Source organism: Nicotiana tabacum, chromosome 20 (assembly GCF_000715075.1).
Source record: "Nicotiana tabacum cultivar K326 chromosome 20, ASM71507v2, whole genome shotgun sequence".
In the NCBI taxonomy this organism is placed as follows: Eukaryota; Viridiplantae; Streptophyta; class Magnoliopsida; order Solanales; family Solanaceae; genus Nicotiana; species Nicotiana tabacum.
This window is the reverse complement of record NC_134099.1, coordinates 73,418,316-73,435,134: the sequence shown is the minus strand read 5'-3', so window position 1 is coordinate 73,435,134 and position 16,819 is coordinate 73,418,316. Positions and strand designations below refer to the sequence as shown.

Here is a 16,819-nt window from a genome sequence, read left to right as displayed (position 1 = left end):
CCATTCTTATTGATGTTGAGGAGGTGGAATCCTCAGTGGGCTTGGAGAGTAGTTTCCTCAAGGCGGAAGTTTCCCCAAAAATTCCTACGGTTCCGGTATCATCGACTCATGTTATGACTGCGGTAGTCCTCGGTTTGTCTGTCGTCTCGCCAGCTCTGACTCCTTCTCGGGCTGGACCTTCCACGAGCGTCGGTAGGCTTCTCGCTATAGAGGAGGTTTCTGAAGGAGTAGATGCGCGGGGTTTGGAGAGGATGCACATTCAGCTCTCATGAATGATATGACGAGTTACACTCTCCAGATATGCTTTTTCTCACTGCAAAAAATGCTATAATTCCTTCCACTTTTTAAGTTAAAGCGTTTTTCCCCTTTTGTTTATGTTGGGCCACTTAATATATTCACAAGTTTCAAAGAGGGTCAGTCACGATGAAGGGAAGATTTTAGAGTTAAGGAGTATAGTAGAGACGATCGTGGTTGAGGTTTAGAAAGAGCTCATTGAGAGGGTGGCTCATGAACCCCGAGCGAAGAGGATGAACGAAGAATTTGAGCGGATGAGGTCTGAGCTTACCCAGTCTGTTGAGAGGTGTCTTGGCTTGAAGTAATAATTGGTGAGAAGTTGTCCCTCTTGGATCAAGTCTAAGGGCAGCGTGACATCCTTACATCTCGTCTTCGGAGTATAGAAGAAAGGAGAAAGGCTTTGAGGTGTAGAGGCTTAGATGCGAGAAAGATAATTTTATTTTTGACTTGAGGGACCTTGAAATTCATGCTGAGCTTACTGAGCAAGCCATATTTCTAGCCGACTCAAAACGCTCAGGTGGTTCGGGACAGTGACGATCTGGACCTGGATAAGGAGGTAGTAGAGTCCAAAAAAGCATGGAGCTGCTCAATTGGAGCTGGACTTGGATGACATTGACAACTATTCCTCCGGGGATGATTTGGATCCTACCGAGCCATACTACAATATGGGTAAAAGGGCCACCAAAATCCCTTCAACCTCACAGGCTTCCCTCCTTCCGGGTACCCCCTCCCCTCCCCCCCCCCCGGGACATCTTTCATCGCTCCATTGGATCCTTCAGTTGCTTCTTCTTCGGCAAATGCCCATGCAGATACACCAGACTCTTCCTCCTCTAGTGGCTATTGATGAACCCCTGTAATGATTAGTGACTAATTTGTTTCGGTACTTCTTTTCCTTTTCTTTTAGGTTTCTTAGAAGTCTATTTTTAGGAATATCTCTGAGTTTTTGGACATTTTGATTGTTTGTTGAAAATCCCTTCAAGGTTCCGAGATGCTATATTTGAAACCTTCGGGCAATAATTGGCCATTATGCATAAACATCTCTTGTTGTTTTTCCTTATTTGATTCATTGAGGCAATGTTGCTTTTCCAACAATGTGAGTGGGTTTCAACGTGATTGATTGAAACTAAAATGTCTTACTGTTCCCATTTCGGATGTATAATTGATCTGTAGAACAAACCCTTAGCATGAGAACAAGTGCAATGGTATTATTATAAGCTTGTAGGGGCTTTAGGGTCCAAGTACAAAGGTTAGACGAAGGGATAACCCAACCCTGATGTAGGGATAGATTTTTAGGGGCGATGACCATTTTACATAGCTTCCTAGGCACGACTTATTTGGATCCATGTTATGAGGTAGGGCTATCTCGCTCCTCGAATCTTGGTGGATGCCTTCTTATCGTACTTGTGTTCTTAGAGACTTTTTATGACGTCTGTTCTTGGTTTCGACTTTGCCTTTTTAGCTTTAAGCTTCGCCTGACACAATCCCTTAGTGTGCGGGTGGTATCTGTCATTGACAGTTTGATTATCTTCTGTTGGCATTGAGACTTTTGTAATTTTTCTCCCTCCTGTGGTCCTGTTCTTATAGAACAAAGTAAAAAGGACGAGGGGTGTTCTTTTTAGATGAAGACAGCGCCGAAACCCATTTTATTCAAATGCTGATCAAGTCATTGAGGTTCCGCAATTTTACTTATAGTTAGTGTAGTCATTATTATACTATGTAGCCTTTTTGCATGTCATCTAAAAATATTAGTACGGATATAAGAAATATAGTTTGTAATGCGTGCATAAGGAGAATACAAAAACCCTCTTGATTCTAGAAATATAATTGTTTGAGATGAATTGCATTCCAATTTGATTTCACGGGTGTTCCATCCATATAGGGGTGTCAAATGGGCTTGTTGGGTCAATTTTGGGTGGGTCAACATGGGTTGAGTCAATAATTGGGCGGGTCAAATGACCCGCCCAAAAGTTACTTGGGCTAAGATGGGTTGAGTCAAGATGTGTTAAAATTCGGGTCATAACCCAACCCGCCCAACTCTTATTAAACTTTAATTAATATGTGTTATTTTCTTATAAATTGTATAATTACTAAATAAGGCTTTTCTGCTTTTGTTATAGTCATATTTAAAATATTAAACAAAAAATAAAATTATTTCTAAGATATTTTGACAAACTTACTCATAGATCAATTTGGGCTAAAAATTAGCCCAACTTTAAATGATTTGAAATGAATTGGGTCAAGATGAGTTAAGTTCAATAAATGGGCGGGTCAATAACCAACCCAACCTTGGGCGGGTTGGGCAGGACTTGGGCCAAATTTGACAGCCCTACATCCATATCTTCGAGCTTGTAAGATCCTTTCCCCGTTATCTCTATGTTTGGAACGATCATTCCTAGTTGGGTCCAAGCTTTCCTACGTTTGGTTCCTGTGTTGTCGAGAATACACTTTGGAGTACGTAGTCCCCGATCTGGAAGTGTTGGAGGTTGGTTTCTTTATTGTAATATTTCTCAATCTTCTACTTCTAGGTGGCCATTCGGATTAGGGCCAACTCTCAGCGTCCCTCAAGTAAATCCAATTGTGCAATCAGTGTTTCGTTATTGCCTTCTTCCGTAGCGTGAGCAAGCCTTAGGCTAGGTTCCTCTATTTCTGCCGAAATGAGTGCTTTGACACCATATACCAAGGAAAAGAGGGGGTTTTCCGTGCTGGACTTCGTTGTTATTCTGTAGGCCAAAGTACTACAGCCAACTCATCTATCTAGTTGCCCCTAGCTACTTTCAATCTTTTATTTAACGAATTTAGCAAGGCCCTATTCAATAATTTCGCATGTTTGTTTGCTCCGGGATGGTACGATTTGGAGGTAACTCTCTTCATCCTCCAATCCTGGAAGAATTCTACTATTTTGCCTCCGCTAAACTGAGGTCCATTAGCAGAGGTTATTTCCTTTGGAAGTCTAAATCTGTAAATAATGTTCCTTCATATGAAGCCTATGACTTCCTTTTCTCTGATCTGGCCGAATGTGCCAGCTTCTATACATATGGAGAAATAGTCTATAGTCTATGAGTACTAGGAGAAATATTACTTTTCCCGGGGCTTGTGGTAATGGTCTCACAATATCCATCCCTCATTTCATGAAGGACCATGGATCTAGAATTGAGTTAAAAAGCTCCACAGTTGGTGTAATCGTCGAGCGAACCACTGTATTTCCCACATTCTTTTATGAAATCTGCAACATATCGTTTCATCTAGGGTCAAAGGTAACCGGCCCTATAGCTTTTGACATCCCACAAATGGTTTATTTAGTTTTCTTTGTGAACTTCTTGTATCACATAATCAACATATCTGGGCCCAAATACTTGGCCAGTGGGCCGATGTAGGTTTTTCGGTACAAATTGTCTGATACAAGGCAATATTTGGATGTTTTGTTTTCGAGCTTCAGAAATCTTTGATTATCTTTCGGCAATGCTTCATTCTCAAAATAGTCGATGATTGCACCATGCTAATCCTGAACCAGGTGAACTATATTCACCTCATCTTGTTGTTGATTTATGTTTGAGTAGAATAGATGAACCACCGAATTTTCTCTTGATCAATGATGCTTAAAGTTTCCCCTAGCGTGTCTAGGGCATCAACTTTGACTTGTTCTTCCCAAGGTATTTGAGTGGCCTTACATTCACGAAATTGACCAAAGAGGGAAATGACTCTGTTCAAGAACTGCATTATTCGCAAGTCTCATGCCTTGTAAGTCTCCTATACTTGGTTGACTGCTAGTTGTGAGTCGATTTTCAATTCTATATATTCTGCTCCTAGCTCTCTTGCTAGTTCGAGACCTGCGATCACTGCCTCATACTCTGTTGCATTGTTAGTTATAAAATTGTATTTAATGGTTTATCGTACTATTTCAGTGGTCGGGGTAATAACTACATTTCCTAACCCGGATCCTTTGGTACTCAAGGGTCGTCATTGTATAAGGTACAGAGCCTTGGCTTTGTTCTGAAAGTTATCACTTCCTTCTCGGCCTCTGGGAGTATGATCGCACTAAAGTCAGCAACAAAGTTAATTAGGACTTGTGACTTGATGGCGGTGCGAGGTTGATATGTTATATCAAATGCAATTAATTTGATTGCCCATTTGGCAAGCCTCTCGAAAAGATCCAGCTTATGAAGAATATTTTGTGGTGGAAAGGTGGTCACCATGAAGACAGGGTAACATTAGAAGTAAGGCCTTAGTTTCAGGGAGGCCATTACAAGTGCTAAGACTAGTTTCTCTAGGAGAGGATGCCTAGTTTCAGAATCTTTACGTGCCTTATTAACATAGTAGATAGAGGATTGCATACCTTTTTCTTCTCATACCAACACGACACTTACAACAGTTTTAGACATGACTGGATACACCAAAAATTGCTCTACTGGTTGTGGCTTGGATAGGAACGATGGATTCGACAGGTACCTTTTTAGATCCCGGGGTGCTTGTTGACATTTGGGAGTGCGCTCAAAGTCTTTATTCTTCTTTTAATGATGTGAAGATTGTTATATCTTTGTGAGTAACAGGATATGAATTGGCTAAGGGATGTTATCTATCCGGTCAGCCTCATCACCTCTTTCTAGTTTTTCAATATTATTGAGATCTTGTAATGGGTTTTATCTACATGGGGTTATCTTGTATTCCTCTATTTGAGACTAAGAATCTTATTTGAGACTACTCTGAAGGCGCATTTCTCCGGGTTCAACTTCATGTTATACTTTAAAGAACGGTAAATGCTTCCTGTAGCTGATCCAAATGGTCATCTGCTTGGACTGATTTTACCAGTATCTCATCAATATAGACTTCCATCAATTTTTTGATGTAATCTGCAAATATTTGGGTGACGAGCCTTTGGTATGTAGCTCTTCATTTTTAACCCAACTGGAATAACGTTGTAGCAATATGTCCTCCGATCAATTATGAAGGATATCTTTTTCCTAGTCCCCCGAGTCTATTTTTATCTGGTCGTACCCGAAGTATGCATCCAAAAAACTCAATAGTTCATGTTTAGTTGTCGATTCTACGAGTTGATCAATGTTTGGCACTGGAAAAGAATCTTCCGAGCAAGCCTTGTTGAGGTCTTTATAGTCGAAGAACACCCTCCATTTGCCATTTTTCTTGGGAAATACAATGTTGACTAACCAGTCTAGGTACTTCACATCTCGGATGAACCCATTGTTAAGTAATTTGGCTACTTCTTCTTCCACGGTTTTATTTTTTACGGATCCAATGTTTCTCTTCTTTTACTTAATGATGCGACAATTAGGATTGGCATTAAGTTTATGATTCACTACTTCCGATGGGATTCTTTCTATGTCTACATGAGACCAATCAAAATAATCAGAGTTATCACGTAAAAATTCAATTAATTTACGCTTATGTTCGAGGGTCAGCCTCGAACTAATGTAGACCTTCCTTTCTGGTCAATAGAATAAGATCACTTCTTCCAGTTCTTCAATGGTTGACTCGGTGGTAATAGTTTTTTTGGATGGATGATTTGGTCCCCAGGAACTGATGCATCTTGCACTGGGATAGGTTGTTGTTGTTTCTATTTATCTCTCTCCCATTTGGGAAGGGTACTGGTGCCTATGATTGAATTGACCTCTCGGGATATTCTTTGTTCTCCTTGGATTTCTCTGATCCTATATGGTGAAGAGAATTTTATAACTTGGTGAAAGGTTGACAGTACCCCATCCATATCGTGTATCTACGGTCGTCTGAGGACGGCATTGTAGGTCATGTCCCCAACCACGACTTGGAATGGAGTATCTCGAGTTACCTATTCCAGGAAGGTCCTCAAGGTGATTTCGCCTTTAGTCATTTCACTAAAGTTATTGAATCCGGAGAGTAGTAGTGCTTTTGTGATGATCATGTCCTCAATATGTATCTCCTTGATCACTCGCATTTGAATGATGTTGGCCGAGCTACTTGGGTCAACGAAAATATGTCTAACATCAGTATAAAAAATTTGTAAAATAATTACCAGCGCATCGTTATGTGCCATGGGCATTCCATCTGCGTCCTTGTCACTGAATGTGATTTCTTCCTCGACCAGGGTCTGCCAGGTACGCTTCTCACGAGTGATGGGTACCTTGGAGAGCTTCTTCAAGGCCGTGTATGTGACAACATTCACTATTTTGTCTCCAAAGATGACATTAACCAAACACTTTTGAGATGGGGGCCCGCAATGGTTCCTCCTTTTTTCGTTTTTGCATGTACGATTTTTTCCCTATTCACTAAAGCGCTCGGTGAGGTACCCCTATTTTAGGAATGCTCAGTTTTCCTCTATTCTTTCCGTCAGTGTGTAAATCTTTGATTCTATTTTTAAAGATTATTGATCTTCATTTGACTATGAATTTTTTTTTTTGTATTTTTTTCTTTATTTTTCTTTTTGGTATAACATGTATGATTTTGAATATTTGATTTATACTTATCTGTTTTTTCCACTATCTCCATGTTTCTAGGTGGATTTTGAAATACATGTGTTTATTTTATCAATATATTCTAGATTTGAATTGCAATCAGAAACAAAAAGAGTGATTAGCTTGGCTTGGTATACATTGTTCTGATTCTAATGCTCGATATTACTTTCGTTCAATGTGTATCAAGATGAAAGTATGTGTTGTCAGCTATGAAAATTCAGATTTTATCACAATGTAGTATCAACTTTTGTATTAGTTGGATCAGCAACATGAGAATAATTTGAATTCTTTTGGAAGCAAGCTCAAGAATGTAATTGAATTCTCATGGAAGCAAGCTCAAAAATGTAATTATACAACTTTCTTCACAACTAAGTGTACATAGCATGAAGCATATTATATTAATATTTTTCAATATCTAACCATTTTTGTTTTGTAAGACTCTGCAGTCGAAATTGTGTGGTCGTGATCATTATGGAACTCGCACAAGAATTCCTGGCTATGCTTATTTGGGTCCTTTCTCACCTCCTTTCACCACCTAACCTTGTTCCTTATCTCTCTAAGTACTTCACTAGCTCGGTAGTGCTGACGTTGAAGATGTAATAAGTCAACTTGATGTGCCGTAGAATTTCGGTACTTTTGATACCAATTACATAGACTTTAGCTCGTCTTTCAATGCATCTGTAGTTAATTCTTATAAAATTTTGGTGTTTTATAGTGCATGAGACTTGAAGACCCAAAAATATAGAAAAGAAGTCAAAAAGCCATAAAAGGTTAGGAATGCTGCAAGTATGCGACCGCAGAAGTAATATGTGGACCGCATAATCACCGCAAACTGAAGTAGGTTTTTGGCCAACTGAAGAGAAGGATGTGCGGTCCATTATGCAGTTGCATAACACTTTTGCGAGCCGCATAACAATTCTACGAACCACATAGTGACCGCACAATTGCAATTGAAAAACTTGCGTAGCACTTCTGCGATGAAAAATGCAGTCGCATAACTAATATGCGAAAATGTAGTGGAAATCTGGGCTTGAAGATCTGAAATTCTGCGATACAATTGTCAATTATGCAGACTGCATACATGGTCTGCGACCATTATGCGGTTGCAGAAGGGCTCTGCCGGGGCATTTTTGTCCAATCTTGACCCCAACTTGTAGTCCACTATAAATAGATTTACTAGGATTTTTATGGGTCATTGAGTCTGAAGGACTACATTAAAGGAATCAAATATACCATTATTTTTAAAACTTTTGAAGAGAGAATCTTGTACCTTTGTAAGCTTTATGACTTTATTTATTACTTTATTTTTGTATTCTAGTATGAAGCTAACTTTAAATACTAAGGTTGTGGACCCTAAACGGGTGTAATGTTAGTGGGTGTTTAACATTGAATATATATATATATAATGGTTGGTTGATATTTATTCATTCTTATGCTTTATTTATTGTTGGTGGTTGCAAACATTGACTTATTCCATTTTACTCTATCTTTACTTGGAAAAGTGGGTTAGGGTTTGGTAGAAGTGAATATCAAGAACTCAAGGCTTTAAACCTTGTTTAATAGGATCGCTTAGGAATAAGTGGGTCCTACTTGGCATACTTTAGTTATTCTTAATTGTAACTCTTTTATATTTGAGAAAATTATAAAGGGAAAATACTACCCAACTATTGGAAAATATTGGGTAGTTATTTAGAAACCGTTTGCATATCAAAGGACCTTCCATTAGAAATATATCATATTAACACCGATAGCATTACATTTCATTGATGAGGACATAACCTTGGTTTCCTTAACCAAATTAATTACATTCTCACAACAAAATAGTTCTCTTGTTAATTCACAATCATATCATTCTCTTTTTAAGCTAAAAGAATAGAATTACGACTTAAGTCAAGTTTCACACTGTTCAAGTAACCTTTTCACACATATTCTCCAACTTTGTTGGGTTATTATATTTGACACCAACCGCCTTACACTATTTATTTAAGTATAATTTGAGCGTATCAAATTTTGTCGCCGTTGTCGGGAAATACGATTTTGCAATTACTAATTAGTGTGTGCTTTACTTTACGTCTTCTTCTATTTCATCACACTTTGCTTGCTTTGCTAGGTGTTAATAAAAAAACATGGCCGAGTATGACGAAGAAGTGAACCCTTTTGTGGATATAGATTAGTACATTGAGGATACCAATGCCATTGTCCCTCCAAAAGTTGATGCTGCCACTTTTAAGGTGGAACACGGTTTAATCTTAATGCTCAAAGTAGAGGGATTTTTTAGAAATTCCACCAATGATGATCCGACACAACATCTCAGAAACTGTTTGGGTGTGTGTGCGATGCACAAGCAGAACAACATTTCAGATGATGCCCTAAGACTGAGGGTGTTCAAGTACTTACTAGCTGGAGAGGCAAGGAAAATGATCCAAAATCTACCACCAAATTCTATTCATTCTTAGCCTAAACTCGTCCGAGCTTTCCTAGCTAAATGGTTCCCGTAAAGCAAGAAGTCTGAGCTCCGGTATAAAATTTTCTTTTTCAAGCAACTACCGGGAGAACACCTACATGAGGAATGAGATCGATTCAAGCTATATTTAGTGAGGTTGCCGAATCATGGTTTTCTGGAATCTATCTTGTTGGAGAAATTTTACATGGGCACGGATCCTATGAATCAATCTATAGCCAAAAATGCAGTTGATGGATCTTTTATGGATAAAACAATTGCGAGGATCACACAAATCCTTGACAAAATGGCAAAACTTAACCAAGTTTGGCACTCAGAGGACACCACGGGTGGAATTGCATACAGTACTCCTTCCCTGACCAACATGATTAAGGAGAACCAAGAAAGTGATCAAGTAATTGTCGTGCTTTCCACCAACGTCAATGTGTTGACGAAGATGTACACCGAAAGCCAAACAAAAAAGGTAAATGTGGTGGAAGATGTTCAATCCACATCAAATGAGGATTACGAGGAAGCAAATTGTGTCAACAACTCTCAAGGAGGTTATCAAAGGCAGCCCTACCAAGGTTCAGGATAACAAAATCAATGGAGGCCTAACTCGCAAGGGCAAGGCAACCAACAATGGCGAAATGACCAAGGTAGTTCAAATCAAGGGAATTGGAGTAACAACAACAACAACTTTTCAAATCGGAGTTCAAACCCCTATGTTCCACCAAAGGGGCTATATTCCAACTCCCCACATTGGAAGGAAAGTTCTTCAAGTGATTCCAAGTTGGAAAACATGCTTGAACGTGTATTGCAAAATCAAGAAAGATCCGACACTTCAATGAGGAATATGACCGAGCTTGTGGGTTCTCATACCGCATCTATTCAAAGGTTAGAGATGCAAATGAGGGATCTCTCAAAAGAGCAAAATTCGAAGCAAAAGGGCACACTCCCAAGTGACACAATTGCAAACCCAAAAGGTAGTGGGAGCAGTCCAACTTCTCATTGTATGGCAATCACAACTCGGAATGGGAAAATACTTCAAGGAGAGAATGAACAAGTGGTCGAAGTGGAAGATTCCGAACAAGAAGTTGAGGCACAAGTTGAAGTGCCAATTGTTGTTGAAGTTGAGAAAGTTCTAGAAGAGGTGAAAATTCAAGAAGTGAACTGGGAAGAGGTTAAGGAAGAGGTAAAAGAGATTGCAAAAACTTTAGCACCAATTCCTAGACCTCCTCCTCCTTTTCCTCAAAGACTTGCTAGAAAGGTTGATGATAACAAACTCAAGAAGTTCTATGACATTCTCAAGCAATTATCAGTGAATATTCCATTCGTGGAAGCATTTCAAGAGATGCCGAATTTTGCTAAGTATTTGAAAGACTTGATCACCAAGAATAAAACCACCAAGAATGAAGTGGTGAATGCGACTCACTGGGTTAGTTCCATTATTGCAACAACCACCGTTCAAAAGAAAGAAGACCCCTGAGCTTTTACCATTCTATGAACCATTGGGTTGCACGATTTTGCGAGAGCTCTTTGTGATAATGGGGCTAGAATAAATATAATGCCTCTTGATATTTACAAGCAAGCAGGGTTAGGTATGCCGAGGCCTACAAGTATGAGGTTGCAAATGGCTGATCACTCGATAAAGAGACCGGTGGGGATTGTTGATGATGTTCTTGTGAAAGTGGAAAAGTTCCTATTCCCCGCTAACTTTGTGATCCTTGATTGCGCTACTGACAAAGAAATACCTGTCATCTTGGGGAGACCATTCCTTGCTACCGGAAGAGTACTTATGAATTCGGAATGAAATGAGGTCAAGTTCCGAGTTAACGACGAAGAGGTTATCTTTCAAGTGAGTAAGGGTATGAAGTTGCCACATGCATATGAAAACATCTCAGTCATTGATGTTATTGGTGAGGTAGAAGATGCAATCGAGATGAAGATGGAATAACAATGCCTTGGTGAGGCGTTGGCAGCTATTTTGGTGAATTTTGATGGTGAAGACATAGATGGGTACATAGAATTGGTGAATGCATTAAAAGGACTTGGGTCCTACACTTATGAACCAAAGAAATTTTATCTTTTCTTAGAGAATAGAGTCACTACCCCCGCCAAGCCTTCAATTATTGAGCCTCCACAACTTGAGCTTGAGCCACTTCTACGTGACTTGAGGTATAAATTTCTTGGCTCTAATGAAATTCTACTGGTAATCGTTTCTTCTTTGTTGAATGATGTGCAGGTAGAACACTTATTGAATGTCCTGAGGGAGCACATGCAAGCCATTGGGTGGACAATAGCGAACATCCAGGGATTCCCGCCGGAATTTGTGAGCACAAGATATAATTGGAGCAAGAGAGCAAACCAAGCATGGAGCATCAAAGAAGGTTAAACCCTTCCATACAAGAGGTGGTAAAGAAAGAAATCATCCAATGGTTAGATGACGGGGTGGTCTACCCCATTGCCGATAGTTTTGGGGTGAGTCCAGTGCAATGTGTGCCAAAGAAATGAGGCATGACCATGATCCAAAAAGACAAAAATGAGCTCATCCCAACGAGAAAAGTGACCGAGTGGAGAGTTTGCATGGACCACCGAAAGCTAAACAGTGCTACTTGCAAGGTCCATTTCCCTATGCCTTTTATTGATCAAATGCTTGATCGGCTAGGGGGAAGGTCATTCTACTGCTTCTTGGATGGATATTCCGGCAATAACAAAATCAATATCGCCTTGGAAGATCAAGAGAAGACAATATTCACATGCTCATATGGGACTTTTTCCTTTAGTCGTATGCCATTTGGGCTATGCAACGCCCCGACTACTTTTCAATGGTGCATGATATCAATCTTCTCGGACATGGTGGAAGATTTCTTAGAGGTGTTTATGGATGACTTCTCTGTAGTGTGTTATTCCTTTGGGTATTGTCTTGACAACCTTAGACAAGTGCTCAAAAGATGTGAAGAAACAAGCCTTGTGCTAAGCTGGGAGAAATGCTACCTTTTTTTAGCAATCCGCTAGGCAAGCGCCTAGGGCTAATTTTTTATTAATAAAATAAAAATAAAAATACAACAATTAGGAAGAGTAGAAATAAAGGGGACAATAGCACCGGTATTGTTATACAAATGCCTTGGCTATATAATCACTCCTCTACGCCTCACACTGCCTTATGATGACAGCCTCATGTAGAGGATTCATGGAGAAATGCTACTTCATGGTGGACGAGGGCATTGTTTTGGGCCACAAATTTCCAAACAAGGCATAGAGGTTGATCGGGCAAAGATCAAAATCACTTCCAAGCTTCCTCCACCCACTTCAGTAAAAGGTGTCCAAAGCTTTTTGGGGCATGCCGACTTCTATAGGCGTTTCATCAAGGACTTCTCAAAAATTACAAATCCCATGCGCAAGCTCCTTGAAAAAGATGCAAATTTTATATTTGATGAGAAGTGTCTCAAAGCTTTCGAGGAATTGAAAGAAAATCTCACCACGACACCTATTATTGTCACACCCGATTGGTCCCTTCCATTTGAACTCATGTATAACGCTAGTGGTTTAGCTTTTGGGGAGGTGCTTGGTCAATAGCATAACAAAATCCTTCACCATGTCTACTATGCAAGCAAGACACTAAATGGCGCTCAAATGAATTACACTGTGACTGAGCAAGAACTTCTTGCCATTGTCTATGCTTTTGAAAAATTTCGGGCTTATTTGGTGGGGTCTAAAGTGATAGTTTACATTGATCATGTTGCTCTTCGCTATCTTATGGCGAAGAAGGATGCCAAACCAAGATTGATTAGGTGGGTCCTTTTGTTGCAAGAGTTTGACTTTGAAGTCAAGGATCGTAAAAGGATAGAAAATCAAGTTGTTGATCACCTATCTAGGCTTGAAGAGGCAGGGAGACCAAAAAAAACCTTGAAATAAATGATGTCTTTCTAGATTAGCACATATTGGCATTGTCTAGCACATTTGCTCCTTGGTATGCTTACATCGCTAACTTTTTGGTTAGTGACCTTGTTTCTGATGGATTGGAAGCTTATCAAAAGAAAAAGTTCTTACAGGAGAGTAGGCAATACTATTGGGAGGAATCCTTTTTGTTCCGTATTTGTGCCGACAACATCATTCGGTGATGTGTTCCGAAAGATGAGGTAATGCCAATTCCCAAGGCATGCCATGACTCCCCGGTTGGGGGACACCATGGAAGAAATCGGACGACGGCAAAAGTGCTTGAATGTAGTTACTATTGTCCATCGATCTACCAAGACGCAAATCAAATGGTCAGGGCATGCGATCAATGTCAAAGATAAGGGTCAATATCTAAAAGACATGATATGCCTATGAATTTTGTAATGGAGGTCTAAATATTTGATGTGTGGGGGATAGACTTCATGGGCCCCTTCGTGAGTTCTTATGGCATGACATATATCCAGGTGGATGTGGACTACGTCTCCAAATGGGTCGAGGAAATTGCCTAGCCCAACAATGAAGCAAGGAGTGTGATCGTATTCTTGAAGAAGAGCATATTTACGCGGTTTGGTACCCCCAGGGCCTTCCTTAGTGATGGTGGTTCTCACTTTTGCAACAAGGCTTTCACCGGGATGCTCGAAAAGTATGGAATAAAGCACAAGGTGGCCACACCTTATCATCCTCAATCGAGTGATCAAGTTGAAGTCTCCAACAGGGAGAACAAAATCATCCTAGCAAAAACTATCAATGCAAATAGGACTGACTGATCAAGGAAGCTAGATGATGCATTATGGGCATATCACACACCATTTAAGACTCCCATTGGCACCTCACCGTACCAGTTGGTTTTTGGTAAGACGTGTCACTTGCCAGTGGAGCTTGAACAAAAAGCCATGTGGGCTCTGAAAAAGTTGAATCTTGACTAGGCCGAAGCTGCTAACTTGAGTGTCGCGCCCCCTTTTTTCTCGCGAAATTGGGTTTCGACATTTTCTGGGACAACTCTTTTCGTGAGGGTAGGGAATTGGATTTGAAGAGTCACCACCTAACGGATTAAGGTGCGTTAGGGCACCTAGAGCAATTAACTCATATAACCAGTTTACATCACCAGAGATCGGGTAAGGGCTCGAAATTACCTTGAGGGGAAGGTGTTAGGCACCCCTTGAGGTCCACAACGGTGGGTCTTGGCCGAACTTAAATTAAGCAAATTAGTATTAAAAGGGAAGAAAGCAATTTGGACTGATATAATATTTAACTTATTTTTTTACACAGGAGTATAGGGGTGGTCCTAAGTTTTTTAGCCTATAGGATCATTCCATGCAATGCTTTGCAACTCCCTCAAGTCAGGGTTTTACTCATAGCATTAGCGCATGAGATATCATTTCCTTTACTACCCAATTACTGTCTTTCAGTTGTTACCTAAGCGCACTAATTGATTCTAAACCGTACCCTATGCGTGCACTACTCGTCCCTTACTTATGGTCCTGGAGGTATTTAGGACCTCTATTTAGGGTGCTTCTAAACTGACCTATGTTGCTTAAAATGAGAAAAGCTAGGCGACAAACAAAAATTCAGATAGGACTTCATGTAAAGAACAAATAAGGGCTCATATTAACCTCCACAAGTAGACGACAAATGCATGCAATTAAATCAGCAGATTTCATTAATTTAGGATCCTATAGGTAGGATATCTAGATGAGCAAAAATAGAATGTAAGACATCAATTTTATTAAGGCGAGCATCGGGACCTATTGGTTTGCCTACTGATTTTATGAAGCTTTGAATCTGGGTACTTCCAGGCAGTAAAATATCACAGTTTTAAACCCAGAATCAATAGTGAGTCCTGTGGATACATTGCTAAGTGATTTATAAGAGCGTTTGAATTCAGAATAGACTAACAGGATCATATAGGCATGATTTCTATGAGTTTGTTAATGATAGACCTATAGGCATGATTTCTAAGCGAATTACTGATTTTAACTCGTAAAGACAGGTTTTATATCTTTAGATCCAATAGCCATGCTTTCTAGGTCGCAGAATTAATTTAACTCCTATAGACATGATTTCTAAGTTTTGAAACTGGTTCATTTTATTCCTATAGGTATGGTATCTAAGTTGAAATTGATTTTTATTTCCTATAGGCATGGTATCTATTAATCACATGTGGGCAGAATTTTTAAGCAAGTTGACAGGAAAGTTTGTTAATCAAATAGGTAAAATCTTATAGACATGGTCACTAACGCATGTAAGTTATAAAATGTGCATGGATCCTATGGACGGGATTTCTAATGCAAGGGGTCTATAAATAGGATTTCTAGTATGCGAGAAAAATAAAGAACAAAACAATTAGAAAATCCTATAGGCAGGATCCCTAAACAAGTAGTAGCATTCACATGATTCAATCAACATAATAAACCTATAGGCATGATTTCAACCCAAAGATATAGAAACCCCCATCCCCAACTTTCACTAATAAACCCCAGATCTGTTTATTACAGAGATTATTACAGCCCAGAATGAATAAATTATATAACGGTATCTATTACACTATAGGAAGCCTTAGCATGCCCAATATAAACCTGGGAACCAGGCCTTCAAACATAGCAACTTTGAAGCGTAAAGGAGGATCCATCCATGGCACACAGGATTAGGTTCCTAGTGTGTCAAAGTTCCCAAGGGCCTTAAGGACCCCGAGCAATGCTTACACTAGTACCACACTTAAAGAAATAGTTCATAAAAGATTGGAAGACCAGCCCCAATGTGTCAGAGTTCAGAGGAGTCTCAAGGACCCTAGGCAGTGCTCATACTGGGGGTGGTAGGAATCTAAAGGACTAAGAGTAGCAATTTAAAAACCAGTACATAGAGGGTAAGGGGGATAGTTTTAGAAAAACAATTTAATCTTCAGAAGCAAATAGATTCAGGTTACAGGGTTGCAAACAAAGTTGTACCAAGGAACAAACAGAATCCATATTCAGCACATGATTCATGCAGATTGGTATTTGATCAAACTGGATACTCATATGAGTAATCACAAAAGCAAGGACACTTGAATTAATAGACAGAATTAGCCACATATTAATTACATGCTTGCACTATCCAGCCATGTTTAGAACATGGAACATACAACCGATTTAGACAGGGTTTCACATTATTAGAGATAACTTAGTTTATCATTATCATTAAGGAATCATATAGTCATATAGCAAACAGAATCATGCTGAGGTTTTGAAATAAACTAGCCAAGTAAGCACATAGAACATAATAGGATAACAGGAGTTAAAACATACCAATTGAGAAGAAAGCAAATAGGAATACAATAGCAATTTGAATTCAGAGAATCTAGCCTTGGCTTTCAGCCGGCCAGACAGTGTAGCAAATTAGAATAATAGTAAGAGAGAACTTAGTTTTTGAGAGAACGGAAAGGTTGAGAGTTTTTTAAGTTGTAAAAGTTGTTCAGTGGGGAAGTTGTAAATGTGTAAGTGTCTCATTGTCTGAGTGTCTAAAATCAGGTCAAGGGAAGGGATTTTATAACACACAATAGAGTAAAACGAATAAGGTGTAAAATCAATTACACACAAATAAGGTATAAAAATTAGTTAATCAATAAATTACGGTCAACATGAATTAATTAAGAGGACAAAATCAAATAAGTACCACTTAATTTAAGAAAAATCTCACATGGAAT

At 39.4% G+C, this 16,819-nt stretch overlaps 1 protein-coding gene and 1 long non-coding RNA gene across 2 annotated transcripts; both read left to right on the top strand.

The window, feature by feature from the left end:
• The first annotated feature begins 2,590 nt into the window (after positions 1-2,590).
• LOC107776237 (uncharacterized) lies at positions 2,591-6,764 on the top strand. Its single transcript, XR_001645907.2, has 2 exons — positions 2,591-4,032; positions 4,197-6,764. It is a non-coding gene; the product is annotated as an uncharacterized LOC107776237 (long non-coding RNA).
• Positions 6,765-12,378: 5,614 nt separating this feature from the next.
• LOC142174415 (putative mitochondrial protein AtMg00860) lies at positions 12,379-12,756 on the top strand. Its single transcript, XM_075240207.1, has one exon. It carries the CDS (start codon positions 12,379-12,381, stop codon positions 12,754-12,756), a length of 378 nt encoding a protein of 125 aa, XP_075096308.1.
• The last annotated feature ends 4,063 nt before the right edge of the window (positions 12,757-16,819 follow it).